General features: G+C 46.1%; 1 protein-coding gene across 1 annotated transcript in view; it reads left to right on the top strand.

Moving 5' to 3' along the window:
- The window catches only part of ttll5 (tubulin tyrosine ligase-like family, member 5), a 375,463-nt gene that overhangs the window by 154,051 nt on the left and 197,937 nt on the right, over positions 1 to 23,475 (top strand). Inside the window, exons 17-20 of the mRNA XM_078561984.1 lie at positions 6,421 to 6,540; positions 8,006 to 8,097; positions 14,896 to 14,958; positions 16,404 to 16,436. Coding sequence (XP_078418110.1) covers positions 6,421 to 6,540; positions 8,006 to 8,097; positions 14,896 to 14,958; positions 16,404 to 16,436 — 308 coding nt within the window. The remainder of the gene's footprint in view (positions 1 to 6,420; positions 6,541 to 8,005; positions 8,098 to 14,895; positions 14,959 to 16,403; positions 16,437 to 23,475) is intronic.

Genomic DNA, 23,475 nt, shown 5'->3' with positions numbered 1-23,475 from the left:
GGTTTGGCAATGCCTTGATTTAAAATTTTCATTTTCATCAGCCTAGCCCTCCCCTATCCTCCTTCAACCTTACAACCCTTTGAGATATCTGCGCTCCTCCAATTCAGACTTCTTGAGCATCCTTGATTTTAATTGCTTCATCATTGCCGATGGTTGGTTGGCAAGTGGACTGTGTTGCATTCTCCATGGCAACAGGGGAAGGTGGCAGGTTGGATCCAAAATTGGCTCAGTGACAGGAAACAAAGGGCAATGATCGATGGATGTTTTTGCGAATGGAAAACAGTTTCCAGTGGTGATCCACAGGGCTCAGTGTAGATGCCCTTGCTGTTTGTTGTATATATTAATGATTTAGACTTAAATATGGGAGGCATGATTGGGAAATTTGCAGATGACACAAAAATTGACCACATAGTTGAAATGCAGAGGATAGCAATCGACTCCAGAATGACATCAATGGTTTGGCTGAATGGGCGGAGAAGTGGCAAATGAATTCGATCCGGAAGAGTGTGAGGTAATGCATTTGGGGAGGCAAAACAAAGCAAGGGGATACTCAATAAAAGGGAAGTTTTTGAGAGAGGTTGAGGATGTGAGAGACCTTGGAGTGCATGTCCACAGGTTCTTGAAGGTGGCAGGACAGGTGGTGAAGAAGGCATATGGAATGCTTTCCTTTATTGGGCAAGGTATTGAATACAAAAGCAGGGATATAATGATGGAACAATAAAACACTAGTTAGGCCACAGCTGGAATTTTGTGCACAGTTCTGGTCACCACATTATAGGAAGGACATAATTACTCTGGAGAGAGTGCAGAGGAGATTTACAAGAATGTTGCCAAGGCCTTGAAATTGTAGCTATGAGGAGAGATTGGATAGGCTAGGATTGTTTTCCTTAAAACAGAGGAGGCTGAGGGGTGACCTAATAGAGGTGCACAAAATTGAGGGGCCTAGATAGGGTAGACAGGAAAGACCTGTTTCCCCCTAGCTGAGGGGTCAATTACCAGAGGGCACAGATTTAAGATGATTGGTAGAAGAATTAGAGGAGACATGAGGAAAAACTTTTCCATCCAGAGGGTGGTGGGCGTCTGGAATTCGCTGCCTAAGTTGGTAGTTGAGGCTGAAACGTTCAACTCATTTAAAAGGTACCTAGATATGCATCTGAAGTGCTGTAAATTGCAAGGCTACAGATCAGGTGCTGGAAAGTGGGATTAAAATGAGCGGCTAGTTTCTTTTTTCTCTTTTTGGCCGGCGCAGACGCGAAGGGCTGAATGGCCTCTTTCTGCACTGTAGCTTTTCTATGGTCCTAACACCTCTACCAATCAGAGTCCCCTTGCCAACCATTCAGCGCTCTCTTCTCATACAGAATAAAGTTGTTGCTTCCTCTGACATTGGTATTCTTGCGACTATCCTGATGAGTGCAAGACAAAGACCTTTGACAAAATGTCTTTTTTCAGCAATACTCAAGCTCTATACTACCAAGTGACTATTTGAATGTATATTTGTTGTAAACCATGTATTAATCCTTTAAATGCCAGCCATTGCAGAATGTCTATGGTCATACCTTTTAATGTCGTCTCCCAATCTACCACAGCCATTTTGCCCCTCATAAATCTAGACAAAGGAAACTACAAAGTTAAGACCCTAGTTTTGGATTGAACTACATCACTTTCAAACCTAATGTAAAATTCTGGCATACCGTGGTTACTCTTCCCTCTTGGCTCCTTTACAATGAGAAAGGGCTGATTTAATAACATCATTGTACAATACTAGATCTAGGATAGCCTGTTCCCTAACTGGCTCCTCAACAAACTGTTCTAAAAAACCATCTTGTAGGAATTTGTCCTTCACAGCATTAGTGCTAATTTGGTTTATCCAGCCTGTATGTAGATTGAAGTCCCCCGTGAGCTCTATATTAGCCCTGTTACTTGCGTCTTTAATTTACTGATTTGTACTGTGACTTTATCATGTCATCTAGACTTTATCATGACTATTTGACAGCCTATAGATAACTCCCACTAATGTTTGCTGCCCCTTGCTGTTTCCTAGCTCCACCCAAACAAATTCTACATCTTGATCTTCTGATCTAAGATCCTCTCTCACTAATGTACTGATCTTATCCTTTGTTAACAGAGCCACCCCTCCTCCTTTTCCTTTTTGCCTATCCTTCCTAAATGTTGAATACCCTTGAACATTCAGTTCCCACCCTTGATCACCCTACAGCCATGTCTTTGTAATGCCAATTAAACCATACCTGTTTACTTCTATTTGTGTCGTCAATTCATCTTGTTGTGAATGCTGCGTGTATTCAGATAGAGTGCCTTTAATTTTGCTTTTTTGGGATTTTTTCTGTATTTTGACTCTATTTGATGCTACCTTTGTTTCCGCTGCTTTCCGATTTCGCTTACTACTTTTCTTCTTAGCATTACCAGCTTTGTTTCGCTCATCTCTGAATTTCCTTTCTTGCTCCCATCCCCCATCAAGCACTTGTAGGTGTAACCCGTCCACCTTGTACATGTCCCATCTGCCCCAGTGTCTCAGAAATCGAGAGCCATCCCACCTGCACCATCTCCCTATCCACATGTTCATTTGCTCTATTTTCCTATTTGTTTATTCACCAGCTTTTGGTTATTTGACATAGTATCTCATTATGTGGCTCACTGTCATGTTTTGTCTTACATTGCATGATGAAACGTTCTGTGGAAAGGTCATTGGCCTGAAATGTTAACTCTGTTTCTCTTCATAGATGCTACCTTATCTGCTGAGTATTTCCAGCAATTTCTGTTTTTATTTCAGGTCTCCAGCATCTGCAGTATATTGCTTTTGTTTTATATATTGCTCCTGTGAAGCACCTTGGAATGTTTTGCTACATTAAAGGCACGATATAAACATCAGATGGTGTTGTGCCCTGTGTCCTTTAATACACTCCTTAAAAGCTATCTCTTTTACCAAGTTTTAGTTATTTTCCCTAACATCCCCTTTTATGGCTTGGTGTTTGATAACGCTCTTGTGAAGTATCTTAGGGCATTTTACTAAGTAAAAAGTGTTATATAAATGCAGGCTGTTGTGCATTTTAGCAAAGGAAATTTGTTATCCTTACCCAGTCTTATCGATATGTGATTTCAGTCCCACACCAATGTGCTTGCCCCTGACTGCCCTCTGAAGTGGCCTAGCGTACAATTCGGTTGTATCAGACTACTACTCCAAAGAAGACCCACCATCACTGTCTAGCAATTATCAATAAATGCTGACCTTGCCAGCTATGCTGACACCCCAAGAATTAAAATAAAAATGACCCCTTATAAGGGAGCGGTGAACTGAAACAAGCGACGACAAAGATTTCATTTTCCAGCAGGCACTATACTCACCGACCGTTCTGCACTGACTGCGCCTCATCATAGATTGGATCAGGTTATTACTCAATGCTTTAAACGCTGTCCACTAAACCCGATTCCACTTCAAAGAACCAGGCTGTCGCCGTTTCATGCTGATCTGTGAAATTGAAACATGTTTCAAGGTTTGAATACTTAGCAAAACGACACCGATAATCACTTGAGATCACAAGTTACTGCTGCTTAGAAAATGTGTGAAGTCGGCCCAATTAATGGTGATGAAATACAGAGTCTGAGAGCTCAGTCAGCAGAAATTCATAATTTTTGTCTGTGGCAGGATTGAATATCCCTGGCATGCAGCCGATTTGTTAGCCTGCTATTCACCCGTTCCCCTTTGCGAGCAGGACTCCGATTAAATCAGAGAACAAAGAGCAACAACAGGTGTGGTTTCATTTGCAGATGGGAGCCTTTCACTTTTTTGGCAAAAAGCAAGCCACATTCTTCTCTTGTCCCTAACTTAACCAAAGCTCCCTTATGCACAAGACAATGATGTACGGCAAAAGCTGACAAAGGCACCTAGACTGCTGGCCAATCTCCATTTTTGTTAAAAATAGAAGTGTCCTGATCTCTGTGATTTTCTTTTTCCTCTCTGGTCCAGTCATCTTCTTCTCCTGAAGTAGATGACTTGACAATAGCTCAGGCTGCTCTTCTTGTGGGAACTTTGGTACGGTGCAGAGGAGGGGCTGTTTGATTGCGGGCTGAGGCTGCAGCAACTTGCCCAGCTTCCTCAACAGCACCATCCAAACCAGCAACTTCTACCACTTAGAAGGATGAGGGCAGCAGATGCATGGGAACACCATCACCTGGAAGTTCCCCTCCAAGCCACACACCATCCTGACTTGGAAATATATCGCCGTTCCTTCACTGTCGCTGGGTCAAAACCCTGGAACTCCCTCCCTAAAAGCACAGTACCTACACCAACATGGACTGTAGCGGTTTAAGAAGGCAGCTCACCACCGCCTTCTCAAGGGCAATTAGGGATGGGCAACAAGTCCTGACCTTGCCAACGACGCTGACATCCCATGAAACAATAAAACAGAAATGTTTCATTAACTAATCAGATGGTCATCATGGACAATCAGACAAAAGCAAAATACTGCAGATACTGGAAATCTGAAATAAAAACAGAAAATACTGGAAATACTCAGCAAGTCTGGCGGCATCTGTGGGGTGAAACAGAGTTAACGTTTCAGCTTGATGAACTTTCATCAGAACTGAGGAAAGATATAAATGTAATAGGTGTTGACCCAGTGGAAGGAGGAAGGAGCAGTGTTATGAATACATATGTCCAAGAACTGCACGTTTTTTAAAATTGGAAGGACATTGAATTATTTGGATACTTTCTTGGGAACTGACCTGGGTTTTTTTTTTAAAAGGTTATAAGTTCACTTTGTTCAGTGAGCAAACTGCCTTTTTCAAGAAGTCACATGACTTCAGCTAAATAACCAGCAAGACAGTGAGGAGATGAGAACTATTTGTTTATTTAGAATTTAATTGCTGCAGAAAAAAGCTACTGGTTTCAGAGGCTGTGAGGCCCTGCTGATTCTCTGGAAGCCACCTGATGGAGATGAGTTTCTGTTCTGAACTTGTTTTTTGGACTCAGTTTGGGAATAAACCGAAAAGGAGAAGGTTGCCCAACTTGCGCTCTCCTGCCTTGTCTGGAATTCAGTATAGTTACCAGTATCCAGTGTCCTCATCTCAGTATAACTCGTCTGTATTTGGAAACTTGAGAAGCTGAGATGAGAGAGAGACCTCAAGGACATTGATTCCGCTCTGTTCTCCTCTACGCTGAAGCTCCTTTGGAAAGAACTTCCAAGCAACTACTGTGACTAGTGATCCGTCTTCGCACACAGGAATACCAGATCGTCAATGTCAAAAGCCTTCAAACATTAACGTTTTTCATAAAGTTTCCCCATTGGCCAGAAGGTTTCTTTTCCCTTAAACGCCAACCTCTGCAAAGACCCTTATTTTTTTCTCTTTTTTGCTGGCTGAAGGCATTAAGGTAGAAAGCAGCATATGATAAAAACAGGACAAGAGTAAGCACTCTGGAAAGAACAACATGAACAGGTGACAGATGGCCCTAGTGGGGGTGTGGTGGGAAAAATTATTCTGGTTTTAACAATATGGAAAGTAAAACAATTGGCCATTTTGGTGAGTGAATGAAACATTTACGCTTATGGTGCCACCTGTGGAGTGGTGGGGCTAGAGAAACTGTGCACTCCTCCCATCTCGGTAGTAACAGCAGAAAGAACACAAGGGAAGCTCTGTGATAGGGTGGAGGGCAGGAGTGATTAAATAACCAAAGGTTTCATGGCACAAAAACCCAAGAGAGTGGCAATGAGTATAGTAAAGAAACAATAGATGTTTCTGTATGAAGCGTGAATAGTAGTCACCTGAGTTCAGCATGAAGGGATAAAGAATAAGGACAAGGCCGAGCTAGAAAAAAAAACATATAGAACATGATAGAGGCGAGTTTAAGATCTAAAATTGTCGAATTCATTGTTGGGTCCAGAAGGCTGTAGAATGCTGAGTCAAAAGATAGGATGCTGTTCCTCAAGCTTGTAGATATCTTCCTTGGTACACTGCAGCCCACCAAGGACAGACAAGTCAGAGTTGGAGCAATTTGGAGAATTAAAATGACAAGCAAGGGGAAGGTCTGGGGTCATGCTTGTGGACTGAACGGAGGTGTTCCACAAAGCGGTCATCCAGCCTAAGCTTGGTCCCTCCAATGTAGAGGAGACCACAATGTGAGAAGCGAATAAAGTGCACTAAATTTGGAGAAGTACAAGCAAATCACTGTTTCACTTGAAAGGAGTTTTTATGGATCAGTCGGGCCCTGATATTAGCTTTCATAAGCAGCCAAGTTGGATTTTGCACCAAACATTTCAATTTTGTGATGTATTTTCTCAGTGCCACCAAGACAACTTTATGTAAGTCGAGTCCTGTTAGTGCTGCCCCACTATTTATAACTATTTTGTAACCTTTGAACCTCCATTACATTGGGTTAAACATTTCATATCTTTGAAAACCTTACAGCGCCAGCAGCAGCCAATGTCTGCAAATGACACAAATGAGGTAAAAGGCAAGATGTCGTCAGTCAAAGAGAGACTGCAAGGAGCACAGGGATCAAGCACACTGCGACTGTCTGTGGAGGAGGTGAGAGGTTGGAGTAAAGACTAGGAACTGGATGCAGTCTCTATGGATTTAAGCTGAGTAGCGACCAAACAGCAAGTACATGGAGAGAAGCGAATTTTAACCGTTTCTGCTCAGATAAGTGGTTGCACTCTGGCCTCTGAAACAGAAGGTTGTGGGTTTGTGCCCAGTTCAGGACATAAACCAAGCTGCTGCTCCAGTGCAGTACTGGGGAATGCTGCACTGTCGGAGGTGCTGTCTTTTCGGGGAGGAATTCAACCAATCCCCCATCTCAATGTTCAGGTGGGCATAAAGATCCCATGGCACTGTTCAGAGAAAAGCAGGTTATTTCTTCATATTTAAAAACAGGAAGTTGTGCAAATATTGAGCAGTTCTGGTAGCAGGTATGGAGAAAGAAACAGTTAATGTTTCTAGTCGAATACGATTCCTTCGGAGTTGCAGCTCTGAAGAAGGGCCTTATTCAACTTGGAATCTTAATTCTTGTTTCTCTCTCCACAGATGTTGCCAGGCCTGCTGAGTATTTTGAGCACTTTGTTTTTATTTCAAATTTCTAGTATCCATAGTATTTTGCATTCAATTCTCCAGGTATCCTGGCCAATATTCTGACATCCACCATCTCTAATAACAGATTAATTGGTCATTTATTTCATTGCTATTTGGGGAATCTTGCTGTGTGCTAATTGGATGTTACACTTACAATAGGAACAGTAATAAATATGTAATTTGCAACTCAGTTAATTGGTGTTGAGACAATGTGTGTCTCAATTGAGTAAAGGAATTGACAGATGTGTGAAGATGAGTTGGTGAGGTTGAAGGATTCACAAGATCCCACCTTCTCTTACTATATTTCAAAGCTCTAGAGTAAACCATATTTCTTAAGCCCTTCTCACCATGCCCTCTACCCCACTCTCTCACCATACCTCTCAACTGTACCCACTCGCTCTTTCTCTCAACTCCATCTTCCCACTGTATCCCTCAGTCCCATTTCTCCAGAGTCACGTTGAATTGTCTCCTCCTCCGATTTACAATATCTGCTTTACTGCTTTTCCCTGGTAATTTACTCCACAATTTGATTCCTTTCTGCTTACTTCTAGGAACATGGGACAAAAGAGACAAGATGAGGCCATTCTGCCCTTCGAGCCTGTCCTGCTATTCAGTGAGACCACAGTCGTGGTTGATCTATATCTTAACTTCAGTTACCTGCCTTGCTTCAGTAACCTTTAATACCATTGCAGAACAAAAATCCCTCAATCTTACACTCTAATTTTTTACCTCATGATCCCTGGGATTTGAAACCTTTTCCACTGTGAATAACTTACCCGAGTCGGCTTTGTCAATCCCTTCAAAACGTGGCTCAGGCTAACTTGCAAACTCCTATCAAAGACCTTTGTAAGTGAATGAAAGGAATGTGAGGGTTGATGATTTATCTCAAGCTTTTGTCACTTCTGATGCTTCGTTGTACTTGCAGATGAAAGTTGTACGGCGTACGTTGGAAGAGAATGAGAGAAAAGGTGGATTTATACGGATATTTCCTACTGTTGATACCTGGGAGCTTTATGGGTGAGCCAAGAAGAATAATTCAAATATATTGTGGAAGGGAAATGTGAAAATGTATTTTCATTTCTATCCACGAGAGGAGATCTGACAATGTGTTACACTGAGGTCAAAGGTGAAAAGATGCATGTTCTCCATAACCAGAAGGTGTACAAGTATGAGTTCAAAGGAAGCTTTATCAATTCATTGATTCATTAATTCAAATGGCACTATCTGTTGTCATGAGTTTTGTTGTCTCTGGTCACAAGGCTAGGATAATCAAAATTCCCTAGATTCTGGAAAGGTCCCATCAGATTAGAAATTAGCAAATGTAACTGCCTATTCAAGAAATTGGGGAGACAGAAAGCATGAAACTATAGGCCAGTTAGCCTGTTATGTGTCATAGGGAAAATGCTAAAATTTATTATTAAGGAGATTGCGACTGATTCTGCCTCATTGCATTGTTTTGTGAAAGAGAAATCATTTTTGACTCATTTATTAGAGTAACAAGCAATGTAGATAAAGGGGAACCGGTTGATGTGGTGTACTTGAATTTGCAAAAGGCATTTGATAAGGTGCCACATCAAAGGTTACTATACCAAATGGTGTAGGGGGTAACATATTAGAATGGATAGAGCATTGGTTACCGAACAGGAAGCAGAGTAGGAATAAATGGGTCATTTTTGGTTGTAAAGCTGTAAGTAGTGAAATGCTGCAGGGATCAGTGCTGGAGCCTCAATTATTTACAATCTATATCAAAGACTTGGATGAAGGAATCAAATGCACGGGTGCTAAATTTGCTGATAACACAAAGATAAGTAAGGAGAGTAGGTTCTGAACATACGAACAAGGAGCAGGAGTAGGCCATTTGGCCCCTCAAGCCTGCTCCACCATTTAATACGATCATGGCTGATCTGATAGTAACCTCAAATCTGCTTCCTGCCTACTCCCGATAACCTGTCACCCCCTTGCTTACCAAGAATCTATCCACCTCTGCCTTAACAATATTCAAATACTCTGCTTCCACTGCCTTTTCAGGGAGAGAGTTCCAAAGACTCAAGACCCTCAGAGAAAAAATTTGACCTCCCCTCCGTTTTAAAGGGCAAGCCCTTATTTTTAAATAGTGACCCCTCGTTCTAGATTTTCCCACAAGAGGAAACATCCCACATCCACCCCGTCAAGACCACTCAGGATCTTATGTTTCAATCAAGTCAGCTCTTAGTCTTCTAAACTCAAACGGATACAAACCTAGTCTGTCCCACCTTTCTTCACAAGACAACCTGCCCATTCCAGGTATTAGTCTGGTAAACCTCCTCTGAACTGCTTCCAACGCATTTACATCCTTCCTTAAATAAGGTGACCAGTACTGTACACAATACTCCAGATGTGGTCTCTCGTATAACTGAAGCATAACCTCCCTACTTTTGGTTTCAATTTTCCTCGCAATAAATGATAACATTCTATTAGCTTTCATAGTTACTTGCTGTACCTGCATACTAGCCTTTTGCGATTCATGCACTAAGACACCTAGATCCCTGCACTGCAGGAATTTGCGAAGGCTCCTTAAACAGCACCTTCCAAACCCACGACCACTATCATCTAGAAGAACAAGGGAAGCAGATAGATGGGAACACCACCACCTGGAAGTTCCCCTCCAAGTCACTCACTGTCCTGACGTGGGAATATATCACCGTTCCTTCAATGTTGCTGGGTCAAAATCCTGGAACTCCCTCCCTAGCAGCACTGAGGGTGTACCTACACACATGGACTGCAGAGTTTCAAGAAGGCAGCTCACCCCCACCTTCTGGAGGGCAATTAGGGATGGGCAATAAATGCTGGCCCAGCCAGTGAAGCCCACATCCCGAATTTATATAAAAAAAAATTCCCACTGAATCTCAGAGCTCTGCAATCTCTCACCATTTAGATAATATGCTTCTCTTTTATTCTTCCTGCCAAAAATGGACAATTTCACATTTTCCCACATTATACTCCACTCACTTAACCTATCTATATCTTTTTGTAGCCTCCTTTTGTCCCCGTCACAACTTACTTTCCTACTTATCTTTGTGTCATCAGCAAATTTGGCAACCATCCCATCCATCCCTTCATCCAAGTCATTTATATAAACCGTAAACAGTTGAAGTCTGATCCCTGTGGCATGCCCCTCATTACATCTTGCCTACCTGAAACTCTGCTTCCTGTTAGCTAGCCAATCTTCTATCCATGCCAATATGTTACTCCCTATACCATGAGCTTTTATTTTCCGCAATAACCTTTGATGTGGCACTTTATCAAATGCCTTCTGGAAATCTAAGTGCAGTACATCCACCGGTTCCCCTTTATCCACAGCACATGGTACTTCCTCAAAGAATTCCAATAAGTTGGTTAAACATGATTTCCCTTTCACAAAACCATGTTGACTGTGCCTGATTACCTTGAACTTATCCAAGTGCCCTGCTATAGCTTCTTTAATAATAGCTTCTAACATTTTCCCTATGACAGATGTTAAGCTAACTGGCCTGTAGTTTCCTAATTTCTGTCTCCTTTTCTTTTCGAATAATGGGATTACATTTGCTAACGTCCAATCTAATGGGACCTTCCCCGAATCTAGGGAGTTTTGGAAACTTAAAAACAATGCATCAACTATCTGACTAGCCATTTCTTTTAAGATCCTAGGATGATGTCGATCAGGTCCCGGGCACTTGTCAGCCCACAGTTCCAACAATTTACTCAGTACCAGTTCTCTGGTGATTGTAATTTTCCTGAGTTCCTACCTCCCTTCGATAGAAACATGGAAAATAGGAGCAGGAGTAGGTCATTCGGCCCTTGGAGCCTGCTCCGCCATTCTGTATGACCATGGCTGGTCCTCTATCTCAACGCCATACTCCTGCGCTCTCCCCATACCCATTGATGGTTTTAGAATTCAGAAATCTATCTATTTCCTCCTTAAGTATAATCAATGACTTGGCCTCCACAGCCTTCTATAGTAAAGAATTCCATAGGTTCACAACCCACTGAGTGAAGAAGTTTCTCCTCATCTCAGTCCTAAATGGCCTACCCCGTATCCTGAGCCTGGGACACCTGCATCCATCTGTCCATCCCTGTCAGAATTTTATATGTTTCAATGAGATCCCCATCTCATTCTTCTAAACTCCAGTGAATACAGGCTTAGTTGGCCCAATCTCTCCTCATACGACAATCCTGCCGTCCCAGGAATCAGTCTGGTGAACCTTCACTGCACTCCCTCGATGGCAAGTATATCCTTTCTTAGATAAGAAGTCCTCACCGCTCCTTGATTTATAGTTGCTTCTAGGATGTTACTTGTATCCTCTATAGTGAAGACTGATGCAAAATACATGTTCAATTCATCTGCCATCTCTCCTTGTTTTCCATGATCAATTTTCCAGACTCACTTTCTGTAGTACCAGTGCTCACTTTGTTAACTCGTTTCTTATTTAAATATTTTTAGAAACTCTTACTATCTGTTTTTATATTTTTGACTAGCTTTCTCTTATACTCTAATTTTTCCCTCCCCATTAATCTTTTAGGCATCCTTTGCTGTTTCTTATATTCTGTCCAATCTTCTAACCTTCCACCTATCTTTGCACAATTATATGCTTTTTCTTTAAGTTTGACACCATCTTTAACCTTTCTAGTTAACCATGGATGGTGTGTCCATCCCTTGGACTTTTTCTTACTCGTTGAAATGTATCTATTCTGTGTATTCTGAAATATCCCCTTAAATGTTTGCCACTGCATCTCAATTGACCAATCCCGTAACCTAATTTGCCAATTCACTTTAGCCAGTTCTGCTTTCATGCCCTCATAACGGCCCTTATTTAAGTTTAAAAACATAGTCTCGGACCCAATCCTCTCTCCCTCAAACTGAGTGTAAAATTCATTCATAATTTGGTCGCTGCTATCGAGGGGTGTATTCACTGTGAGATCATTAATTAATCCCATCTCGTTACGTAATACCAGGACCAGTATAGCCTGCTCTCTGGTTGGCTCCACAACATGCTGTTCTAAGAAACTATCCTGAAAACATTCTACGAGCTCCTCACCTGGGCTACCTTTGCCCATCTGACTTTTATAGTCTATATGTAGATTAGAATCTCAAAAACAGTTCCTCTGACATGTCTTCCTTCTTCCTTAACCGAGGTTGTCCATCCACGGTGGTTGACAGGGCCCTCAACCGTGTCCGGCCCATCTCCCATGCATCCGCCCTCACACCTTCCTCTCCCTCCCAGAACCATGATAGGGTCCCTCTTGTCCTCACTTATCACCCCACCAGCCTCCGCATTCAAAGCATCATCCTCCGCCATTTCCGCTAACTCCAGCCTAATGCCACCACCAAACACATCTTCCTTTCACCCCCCCGGTGGCATTCCGCAGGGATCGTTCCCTCCGGGACACCCTGGTCCACTCCTCCATCACCCCCTACACCTCAACCCCCTCCCACGGCACCTTCCCATGCAACCGCAGAAGGTGCAACACCTGCCCCTTTACTTCCCCTCTCCTCACCGTCCAAGGGCTCAAACACTCCTTTCAAGTGAAGCAGCATTTCACTTGCACTTCCCTCAATTTCGTCTACTGCATTTGTTGCTCCCAATGCGGTTTCCTCTACATTGGAGAGACCAAACGCAGACTGGGTGACCGCTTTGCAGAACACCTTCAGTCTGTCCGCAAGCATGACCCAGACTTCCCTGTCGCTTGCCATTTCAACACTCCACCCTGCTCTCATGCCCACATGTCCACATGTCCATCCTTGGCTTGCTGCATTGTTCCAGTGAAGCTCGTCACAAACTGGAGGAACAGCACCTCATCTTCCGACTAGTCACTTTACAGCCTTCCGGACTCAATATTGAGTTCAACAGTTTTAGATCATGAACTCTCTTCTCCATCCCCACCCCCTTTCCAATCACCCCTTTTTTTTCCAATAATTTATATAAATTTTTCTTTTCCCATCTATTTCCATTATTTTTAAATGTATTTCCATCCATTGTTTTATCTCTACCTTTTAGTCTATTTCGATTCCTTCCCCCCACCCCACCCCCACTAGGGCTATCTGTACCTTGCTCGTCCTGCTTTCTACCCTTAATTAGCACATTCCTTAGATAATATCACCACCTTCAACACCTCTTTGTCCTTTTGTCTATGACATCTTTTGGTTATCTCCACCTATCACTGGCCCTCTATCCAGCTCTACCTGTCCCACCCCCCCCCCCCCCCCCCCCCACCTTAAACCAGCTTATATTTCACCTCTTTTCTATTTTTACTTAGTTCTGTTGAAGAGTCATATGGACTCGAAACGTTAACTGTTCCTCTCTGCAGATGCTGCCAGACCTGCTGAGTTTTTGCAGGTATTTTTATTTTTGTTTTGGATTTCCAGCATCCGCAGTTTTTTGCTTTTAAAATCTCCCATGGTTATTGCCGCGCCATTCTGACAATCTCCCATTATTTCTTCCTTTATGCTGCACCCTACCATCTGGTTACTATTAGGGGGCCTGTACATGACTCCCACAAGTGACTCCCTGCCTTTATCATTTCTCATCCCTACCCAAACCGTTTGCACATCCTGGTTTCCTGAATTGAAGTTAGACATGAGGGCCGGGATTTTCCAGCCCTGCATGGCGGGATCTGCCACGGGAGAGTTGGCGGCCCAGCCAAAAGTCCATTGGCTTTCAGTGGGTCCAGACAATTCTGGCGGCGGACAGCACTGAAAACCCTGCCCAAGGGTCTACAAAGGGATATCGATAGCTGGAGTGAGTGGGCAAAAATTTGTACAGTTTTGGTCTCCTTACTTAAGAAAGAATATAATTGTGTTTGAAGCAGTTCATAGAAGGTTCACTCGACTGATTCCTGGGATGAACGGGTTATCTTATGAGAAAAGGTTGGATAGGTTGGGCCGATGCCCATTGGAATTTAGAAGAATGTGTTTTGTATTCTCATATGTTTTCTTATTGAAACATGTAAGATCCTGAGGGGTCTTGATAGAGTGGATGCTGAGAGGATGTTTGCCCTATTGAAAAAGACTAGAACTAGGGGACATATTTTAAAAATAAGAGTCTCCCATTTGAGAAGGAAATGAGGAGAATTTTTTCTGTAAGAGGGTCGTTGGTCTGTGGAATTTGTTTTGCCAGAGAGCAATGGAGGTAGTTTTATTCGATTATTTTTAAAGCTGAGTTTGTTTGATTCTTGATTGACAGGGAGTCAAAGGCTATAGGGGGTAGACAAGGTAGTTAGAGTTGAAAGTAGGGGCCACAATCCGAACAGACATGATCTTATCAAATGACGGATCAGGCTCGGGGGACTAAATGGCCTACTCCCGCTCCTAATTCATATAACCATACGTATGGTAACCATACATTATTTGTGTTGCTGCTGGGTGAACCTTGATGGTAGAATTGATGTAAGTATACAGCCATGGATGGGTATTTGGGTAAACTACCTAGTTCACTAATGCTCTCCAGGGAAGGCAGCCCGCTATCCCTTACCAGTCTGTCTCTGACTCCAGTTGGCTTCTTAATGACCTCTGAAGCAGCTGTAGTAGCCACTCACTTACTCTAAATGATTGCAGTAGGAAAAGCCTCAGAACCACCACCTCAGCGATGGGCAAGAAACGCTGCTCTTGCTGGCATCACCCACATTGCGAGAATGAAATTAGTGAGGGACCCATCACGTGTTAAAAATTGAGGCACAGTTTTGAGCCCCATCTTCATCAGGACTGTGATTGATTTGAGAATAGAGATGTAATTTTCTGTAAAGTATGATTTAGATTCCTACTTGCTGCTTTCCTAACACTGTCTGTGTTTCATTCACCAGGCAATTTCTAGAGCACAAAACTACCCTGAACTATGTGCTGGCCACGCGTCTTTTTGCAGGGAGGTAAGGGTGTAGCTGGGAGAAGGAATATATTTGCAGGTTACCAACTTGCTGCTGCTTTTATGTATTAACTCTCACTGGGATACGTGTCCCCTCTTCACTTGAAGGAGCTGACTGTCATTGGGGTACGGGTCCCCTCCTCTCCTGAAGGTGCTGACTCTCACTGGGGTACAGATCCCCTCCTCTCCTGAAGGTGCTGACTCTCACTGGGGTTCAGGTCCCCTCCTCTCTTGAGGGTGCTGACTCTCACTGGGGTACAGGTCCCCTCTTCATTTGGAGGTGCTGACTGACACTGGGATACAGGTCCCCCTCCTCTCCTGAAGGTGCTGACTCTCACTGGGGCACAGGTCCCCTCCTCTCCTGAAGGTGCTGACTCTCACTGGGGTACAGGTCCCCTCCTCTCCTGAAGGTGCTGACTCTCACTGGGATACAGGTCCCCCTCCTCTCCTGAAGGTGCTGACTCTCACTGGGGCACAGGTCCCCTCCTCTCCTGAAGGTGCTGACTCTCACTGGGGTTCGGGACATCCACAAAAGTTACGTTTCTGCAGCAGTTGCCGGACAGTGATTAGGAGCAGGAATGGCAGCTGAAATTTCCTCTCCCTAGCATAGAGGGACTGTGTCCAGTTGTTTATCTCATTACTTAGTGAACGCAAAACAGGCTAGGACTTGGACTGGGCCCAATTGGGCTGTGTTTCTGCACTGTGTGGAGCAGCACATTCATCAGCAGGCCACCTGGAGGAGCTATGGGGGGGGTGGGGGGTGGGCCGGGAGGCAGCCTGACTGGCAAACTGACTTTGGAAGGCATCAGGGGGTGCCCGATATGCTCCCACTGCCATGCCATTTTGCCAGTGACAGTAAAGGTGGCAGACGGCCAGTCTTCACACAGCCCAATTGAGCTCATTAAATGACCAGTTAAGAGCCTCATCCAGCCTTTGCGGGCATTATACCAGTAGCTGAGGGGCCCACTGCCATGTGGGGAAAACACAGTGTAAACCCTGGTGAGCTCCAGGCTTGAGGCTGGGTGCCTCCTTTTTGGGCACGCTTTGGCCTGTGGAAGCACCCTTCAGTGGCAGTGGCCGTCCCCACGGCAACTGCGCTGCCGACCCTCAGTGTCTCTTCGCCCTTTGCCGGGCATGCATGATTGGCCCTGAGGCCCCATTTACCTGACTTTGAGGATTCATGACCATTGAATTGTGCTCTTACTCCAAATGCAGCCCCAGGAGTGGCCACCGCTGAAGGTGGCGCTGCTGAGGCTGGCAGCTCTTGGCTGTTCCTGCTAAACACAGTGCCGGTTCCTGCCACCCACTGAAGCAGTATTCAGTCCTTGTGGTGGAACTGCAGCCGCCTATATAAAATGTAACCTGTTGTGTCTGTTTTCTTGGCTGAGGATTTTTGAGCTGTTACCTCAGTAGTTCTCTGAGTTGATTTGATGCCTCTTCTGTTTTCAGCAAGAGAAAGCCTGCTGCTTCAGCAAGATCTCGGTGAGTGTGCACTTGCAGTAATTGATTTAGTATTGATTTAGGTAATTGGCTTAGTATCTTAAAATGTGGCAAAGCCCATTGGGTAAACTTGCGGGGGACAGCTACCCACTCTTATTTTTCTATTTTGATTTTGAATCATTATGGCGCAGAAGGAGGCCATTTGGCCCATTGTGTCTGCACCTGCTCTCCGAACGAGCAACTCACCTCGTTCCATTCTCTTGCCTTCTCCCCATAACCCTGCAGACTCTTCCTTTTCAGATAACAGTCTATAATTTGAATAAAAACTTTTTCCTAATTAGCCTCACTGCACCATTCATTAAATGGCAAGACAGGTATCAAACACTCCCAGGACAGGTACAGCACGGGGTTAGATACAGAGTAAAGCTACCTCTACACTGTCCCCAACAAACACTCCCAGGACAGGTACAGCACGGGGTTAGATACAGAGTAAAGCTCCCTCTACACCGTCCCCATCAAACATCCCCAGGGCAGCTACAGCACGGGGTTAGATATGGGATAAAGCTCCCTCTACACTGTCCCCATCAAACACTCCCAGGACAGGTACAGCACAGGGTTAGATACAGAGTAAATCTCCCTCTACACTGTCCCCATCAAACACTCCCAGGACAGGTACAGCACGGGATTAGATACAGAGTAGAGCTCCCTCTACACTGTCCCCATCAAACACTCCCAGGACAGGTACAGCACGGGATTAGATACAGAGTAGAGCTCCCTCTACACCGTCCCCATCAAACATTCCCAGGGCAGTTACAGCATGGGGTTAGATATGGGATAAAGCTCCCTCTACACCGTCCCCATCAAACATTCCCAGGACAGGTACAGCACGGGGTTAGATATGGGATAAAGCTCCCTCTACACTGTCCCCATCAAACACTCCCAGGACAGGTACAGCACGGGGTTAGATATGGGATAAAGCTCCCTCTACACTGTCCCCATCAAACATTCCCAGGACAGGTACAGCACGGGGTTAGATATGGGATAAAGCTCCCTCTACACTGTCCCCATCAAACACTCCCAGGACAGGTACAGCACGGGGTTAGATATGGGATAAAGCTGCCTCTACACCGTCCCCATCAAACACTCCCAGGACAGGTACAGCACGGGGTTAGATATGGGATAAAGCTCCCTCTACACCGTCCCCATCAAACACTCCCAGGACAGGTACAGCACGGGGTTAGATATGGGATAAAGCTCCCTCTACACCGTCCCCATCAAACACTCCCAGGACAGGTACAGCACGGGGTTAGATATGGGATAAAGCTCCCTCTACACTGTCCCCATCAAACACTCCCAGGACAGGTACAGCACGGGGTTAGATATGGGATAAAGCTCCCTCTACACTGTCCCCATCAAACACTCCCAGGACAGGTACAGCACGGGATTAGATACAGAGTAAAGCTCCCTCTACACTGTCCCCATCAAACATTCCCAGGACAGGTACGGCACGGGGTTAGATATGAGATAAAGCTCCCTCTACACCGTCCCAATCAAACACTCCCAGGACAGGTACAGCACGGGGTTAGATATGGGATAAAGCTCCCTCTACACTGTCCCCATCAAACACTCCCAGGACAGGTACAGCACGGGGTTAGATATGGGATAAAGCTCCCTCTACACCGTCCCCATCAAACACTCCCAGGACAGGTACAGCACGGGGTTAGATATGGGATAAAGCTCCCTCTACACTGTCCCCATCAAACACTCCCAGGACAGGTACAGCACGGGGTTAGATATGGGATAAAGCTCCCTCTACACTGTCCCCATCAAACACTCCCAGGACAGGTACAGCATGGGGTTAGATACAGAGTAAAGCTCCCTCTACACTGTCCCCAGCACGGGGTTAGATATGGGATAAAGCTCCCTCTACACTGTCCCCATCAAACACTCCCAGGGGAGGTACAGCACGGGGTTAGATACAGAGTAAAGCTCCCTCTACACTGTCCCCATCAAACACTCCCAGGACAGGTACAGCATGGGGTTAGATACAGAGTAAAGCTCCCTCTACACTGTCCCCATCAAACACTCCCAGGACAGGTACAGCACGGGGTAAGATATGGGATAAAGCTCTCCCTCTACACTGTCCCCATCAAACACTCCCAGGACAGGTACAGCACGGGGTTAGATATGGGATAAAGCTCTCCCTCTACACTGTCCCCATCAAACACTCCCAGGACAGGTACAGCACGGGGTTAGATACAGAGTAAAGCTTCCTCTACACTGTCCCCATCAAACACTCCCAGGACAGGTACAGCACAGGGTTAGATACAGAGTAAAGCTTCCTCTACACTGTCCCCATCAAACACTCCCAGGACAGGTACAGCACGGGGTTAGATACAGAGTAAAGTTCCCTCTACACTGTCCCCATCAAACACTCCCAGGACAGGTACAGCATGGGGTTAGAAACAGAGTAAAGCTCCCTCTACAATGTCCCCATCAAACACTCCCAGGACAGGTACAGCACGGGGTTAGATATGGGATAAAGCTCCCTCTACACTGTCCCCATCAAACACTCCCGGGACAGGTACAGCACGGGGTTAGATACAGAGTAAAGCTCCCTCTACACTGTCCCCATCAAACACTCCCGGGACAGGTACAGCACGGGGTTAGATATGGGATAAAGCTCCCTCTACACTGTCCCCATCAAACACTCCCAGGACAGGTACAGCACGGGGTTAGATACAGAGTAAAGCTCCCTCTACAGTGTCCCCATCAAACACTCCCAGGACAGGTACAGCATGGGGTTAGATACAGAGTAAAGCTCCCTCTACACTGTCCCCATCAAACATTCCCAGGACAGGTACAGCACGGGGTTAGATATGGGATAAAGCTCTCCCTCTACACTGTCCCCATCAAACACTCCCAGGACAGGTACAGCACGGGGTTAGATACAGAGTAAAGCTTCCTCTACACTGTCCCCATCAAACACTCCCAGGACAGGTACAGCACAGGGTTAGATACAGAGTAAAGCTTCCTCTACACTGTCCCCATCAAACACTCCCAGGACAGGTACAGCACGGGGTTAGATACAGAGTAAAGTTCCCTCTACACTGTCCCCATCAAACACTCCCAGGACAGGTACAGCATGGGGTTAGAAACAGAGTAATGCTCGCTCTACACTGTCCCCATCAAACACTCCCAGGACAGGTACAGCACGGGGTTAGATATGGGATAAAGCTCCCTCTACACTGTCCCCATCAAATACTCCCGGGACAGGTACAGCACGGGGTTAGATACAGAGTAAAGCTCCCTCTACACTGTCCCCATCAAACACTCCCGGGACAGGTACAGCACGGGGTTAGATATGGGATAAAGCTCCCTCTACACTGTCCCCATCAAACACTCCCAGGACAGGTACAGCACGGGGTTAGATATGGGATAAAGCTCCCTCTACACTGTCCCCATCAAACACTCCCAGGACAGGTACAGCACGGGGTTAGATATGGGATAAAGCTCCCTCTACACTGTCCCCATCAAACACTCCCAGGACAGGTACAGCACGGGGTTAGATATGGGATAAAGCTCCCTCTACACTGTCCCCATTAAACACTCCCAGGACAGGTACAGCACGGGGTTAGATATGGGATAAAGCTCCCTCTACACTGTCCCCATCAAACACTCCCAGGACAGGTACAGCACGGGGTTAGATATGGGATAAAGCTCTCCCTCTACACTGTCCCCATCAAACACTCCCAGGACAGGTACAGCACGGGGTTAGATATGGGATAAAGCTCCCTCTACACTGTCCCCATCAAACACTCCCAGGACAGGTACAGCACGTGGTTAGATATGGGATAAAGCTCCCTCTACACTGTCCCCATCAAACACTCCCAGGACAGGTACAGCACGGGGTTAGATATGGGATAAAGCTCCCTCTACACTGTCCCCATCAAACACTCCCAGGACAGGTACAGCACGGGGTTAGATATGGGATTAAGCTCCCTCTACACTGTCCCCATCAAACACTCCCAGGACAGGTACAGCACGGGGTTAGATACAGAGTAAAGCTCCCTCTACACTGTCCCCATCAAACATTCCCAGGACAGGTACGGCACGGGGTTAGATATGAGATAAAGCTCCCTCTACACTGTCCCCATCAAACACTCCCAGGACAGGTACAGCACGGGGTTAGATATGGGATAAAGCTCCCTCTACACTGTCCCCATCAAACACTCCCAGGGCAGGTACAGCACGAGGTTAGATATGGGATAAAGCTCCCTCTACACCGTCCCCATCAAACACTCCCAGGACAGGTACAGCACGGGGTTAGATATGGGATAAAGCTCCCTCTACACTGTCCCCATCAAACACTCCCAGGACAGGTACAGCACGGGGTTAGATATGGCATAAAGCTCCCTCTACACTGTCCCCATCAAACACTCCCAGGACAGGTACAGCATGGGGTTAGATACAGAGTAAAGCTCCCTCTACACTGTCCCCATCAAACACTCCCAGGACAGGTACAGCACGGGGTTAGATACAGAGTAAAGCTTCCTCTACACTGTCCCCATCAAACACTCCCAGGACAGGTACAGCACAGGGTTAGATACAGAGTAAAGCTTCCTCTACACTGTCCCCATCAAACACTCCCAGGACAGGTACAGCACGGGGTTAGATACAGAGTAAAGTTCCCTCTACACTGTCCCCATCAAACACTCCCAGGACAGGTACAGCATGGGGTTAGAAACAGAGTAATGCTCGCTCTACACTGTCCCCATCAAACACTCCCAGGACAGGTACAGCACGGGGTTAGATATGGGATAAAGCTCCCTCTACACTGTCCCCATCAAATACTCCCGGGACAGGTACAGCACGGGGTTAGATACAGAGTAAAGCTCCCTCTACACTGTCCCCATCAAACACTCCCGGGACAGGTACAGCACGGGGTTAGATATGGGATAAAGCTCCCTCTACACTGTCCCCATCAAACACTCCCAGGACAGGTACAGCACGGGGTTAGATATGGGATAAAGCTCCCTCTACACTGTCCCCATCAAACACTCCCAGGACAGGTACAGCACGGGGTTAGATACAGAGTAAAGCTCCCTCTACACTGTCCCCATCAAACACTCCCAGGACAGGTACAGCACGGGGTTAGATACAGAGTAAAGTTCCCTCTACACTGTCCCCATCAAACACTCCCAGGACAGGTACAGCACGGGGTTAGATATGGGATAAAGCTCCCTCTACACTGTCCCCATCAAACACTCCCAGGACAGGTACAGCACGGGGTTAGATATGGGATAAAGCTCCCTTTACACTGTCCCCATCAAACACTCCCAGGACAGGTACAGCACGGGGTTAGATATGGGATAAAGCTCCCTCTACACTGTCCCCATTAAACACTCCCAGGACAGGTACAGCACGGGGTTAGATATGGGATAAAGCTCCCTCTACACTGTCCCCATCAAACACTCCCAGGACAAGTACAGCACGGGGTTAGATATGGGATAAAGCTCTCCCTCTACACTGTCCCCATCAAACACTCCCAGGACAGGTACAGCACGGGGTTAGATATGGGATAAAGCTCCCTCTACACTGTCCCCATCAAACACTCCCAGGACAGGTACAGCACGGGGTTAGATACAGAGTAAAGCTCCCTCTACACTGTCCCCATCAAACATTCCCAGGACAGGTACAGCACGGGGTTAGATATGGGATAAAGCTCTCCCTCTACACTGTCCCCATCAAACACTCCCAGGACAGGTACAGCACGGGGTTAGATACAGAGTAAAGCTTCCTCTACACTGTCCCCATCAAACACTCCCAGGACAGGTACAGCACAGGGTTAGATACAGAGTAAAGCTTCCTCTACACTGTCCCCATCAAACACTCCCAGGACAGGTACAGCACGGGGTTAGATACAGAGTAAAGTTCCCTCTACACTGTCCCCATCAAACACTCCCAGGACAGGTACAGCATGGGGTTAGAAACAGAGTAATGCTCGCTCTACACTGTCCCCATCAAACACTCCCAGGACAGGTACAGCACGGGGTTAGATATGGGATAAAGCTCCCTCTACACTGTCCCCATCAAATACTCCCGGGACAGGTACAGCACGGGGTTAGATACAGAGTAAAGCTCCCTCTACACTGTCCCCATCAAACACTCCCGGGACAGGTACAGCACGGGGTTAGATATGGGATAAAGCTCCCTCTACACTGTCCCCATCAAACACTCCCAGGACAGGTACAGCACGGGGTTAGATATGGGATAAAGCTCCCTCTACACTGTCCCCATCAAACACTCCCAGGACAGGTACAGCACGGGGTTAGATATGGGATAAAGCTCCCTCTACACTGTCCCCATCAAACACTCCCAGGACAGGTACAGCACGGGGTTAGATATGGGATAAAGCTCCCTCTACACTGTCCCCATTAAACACTCCCAGGACAGGTACAGCACGGGGTTAGATATGGGATAAAGCTCCCTCTACACTGTCCCCATCAAACACTCCCAGGACAGGTACAGCACGGGGTTAGATATGGGATAAAGCTCTCCCTCTACACTGTCCCCATCAAACACTCCCAGGACAGGTACAGCACGGGGTTAGATATGGGATAAAGCTCCCTCTACACTGTCCCCATCAAACACTCCCAGGACAGGTACAGCACGGGGTTAGATATGGGATAAAGCTCCCTCTACACTGTCCCCATCAAACACTCCCAGGACAGGTACAGCACGGGGTTAGATATGGGATAAAGCTCCCTCTACACTGTCCCCATCAAACACTCCCAGGACAGGTACAGCACGGGGTTAGATATGGGATTAAGCTCCCTCTACACTGTCCCCATCAAACACTCCCAGGACAGGTACAGCACGGGGTTAGATACAGAGTAAAGCTCCCTCTACACTGTCCCCATCAAACATTCCCAGGACAGGTACGGCACGGGGTTAGATATGAGATAAAGCTCCCTCTACACTGTCCCCATCAAACACTCCCAGGACAGGTACAGCACGGGGTTAGATATGGGATAAAGCTCCCTCTACACTGTCCCCATCAAACACTCCCAGGGCAGGT

Source organism: Cetorhinus maximus, chromosome 18, assembly GCF_964194155.1.
Source record: "Cetorhinus maximus chromosome 18, sCetMax3.hap1.1, whole genome shotgun sequence".
In the NCBI taxonomy this organism is placed as follows: domain Eukaryota; kingdom Metazoa; phylum Chordata; class Chondrichthyes; order Lamniformes; family Cetorhinidae; genus Cetorhinus; species Cetorhinus maximus.
The sequence above is the reverse complement of the archived record's forward strand: the minus strand, read 5'-3'. Positions and strand labels throughout refer to the sequence as shown.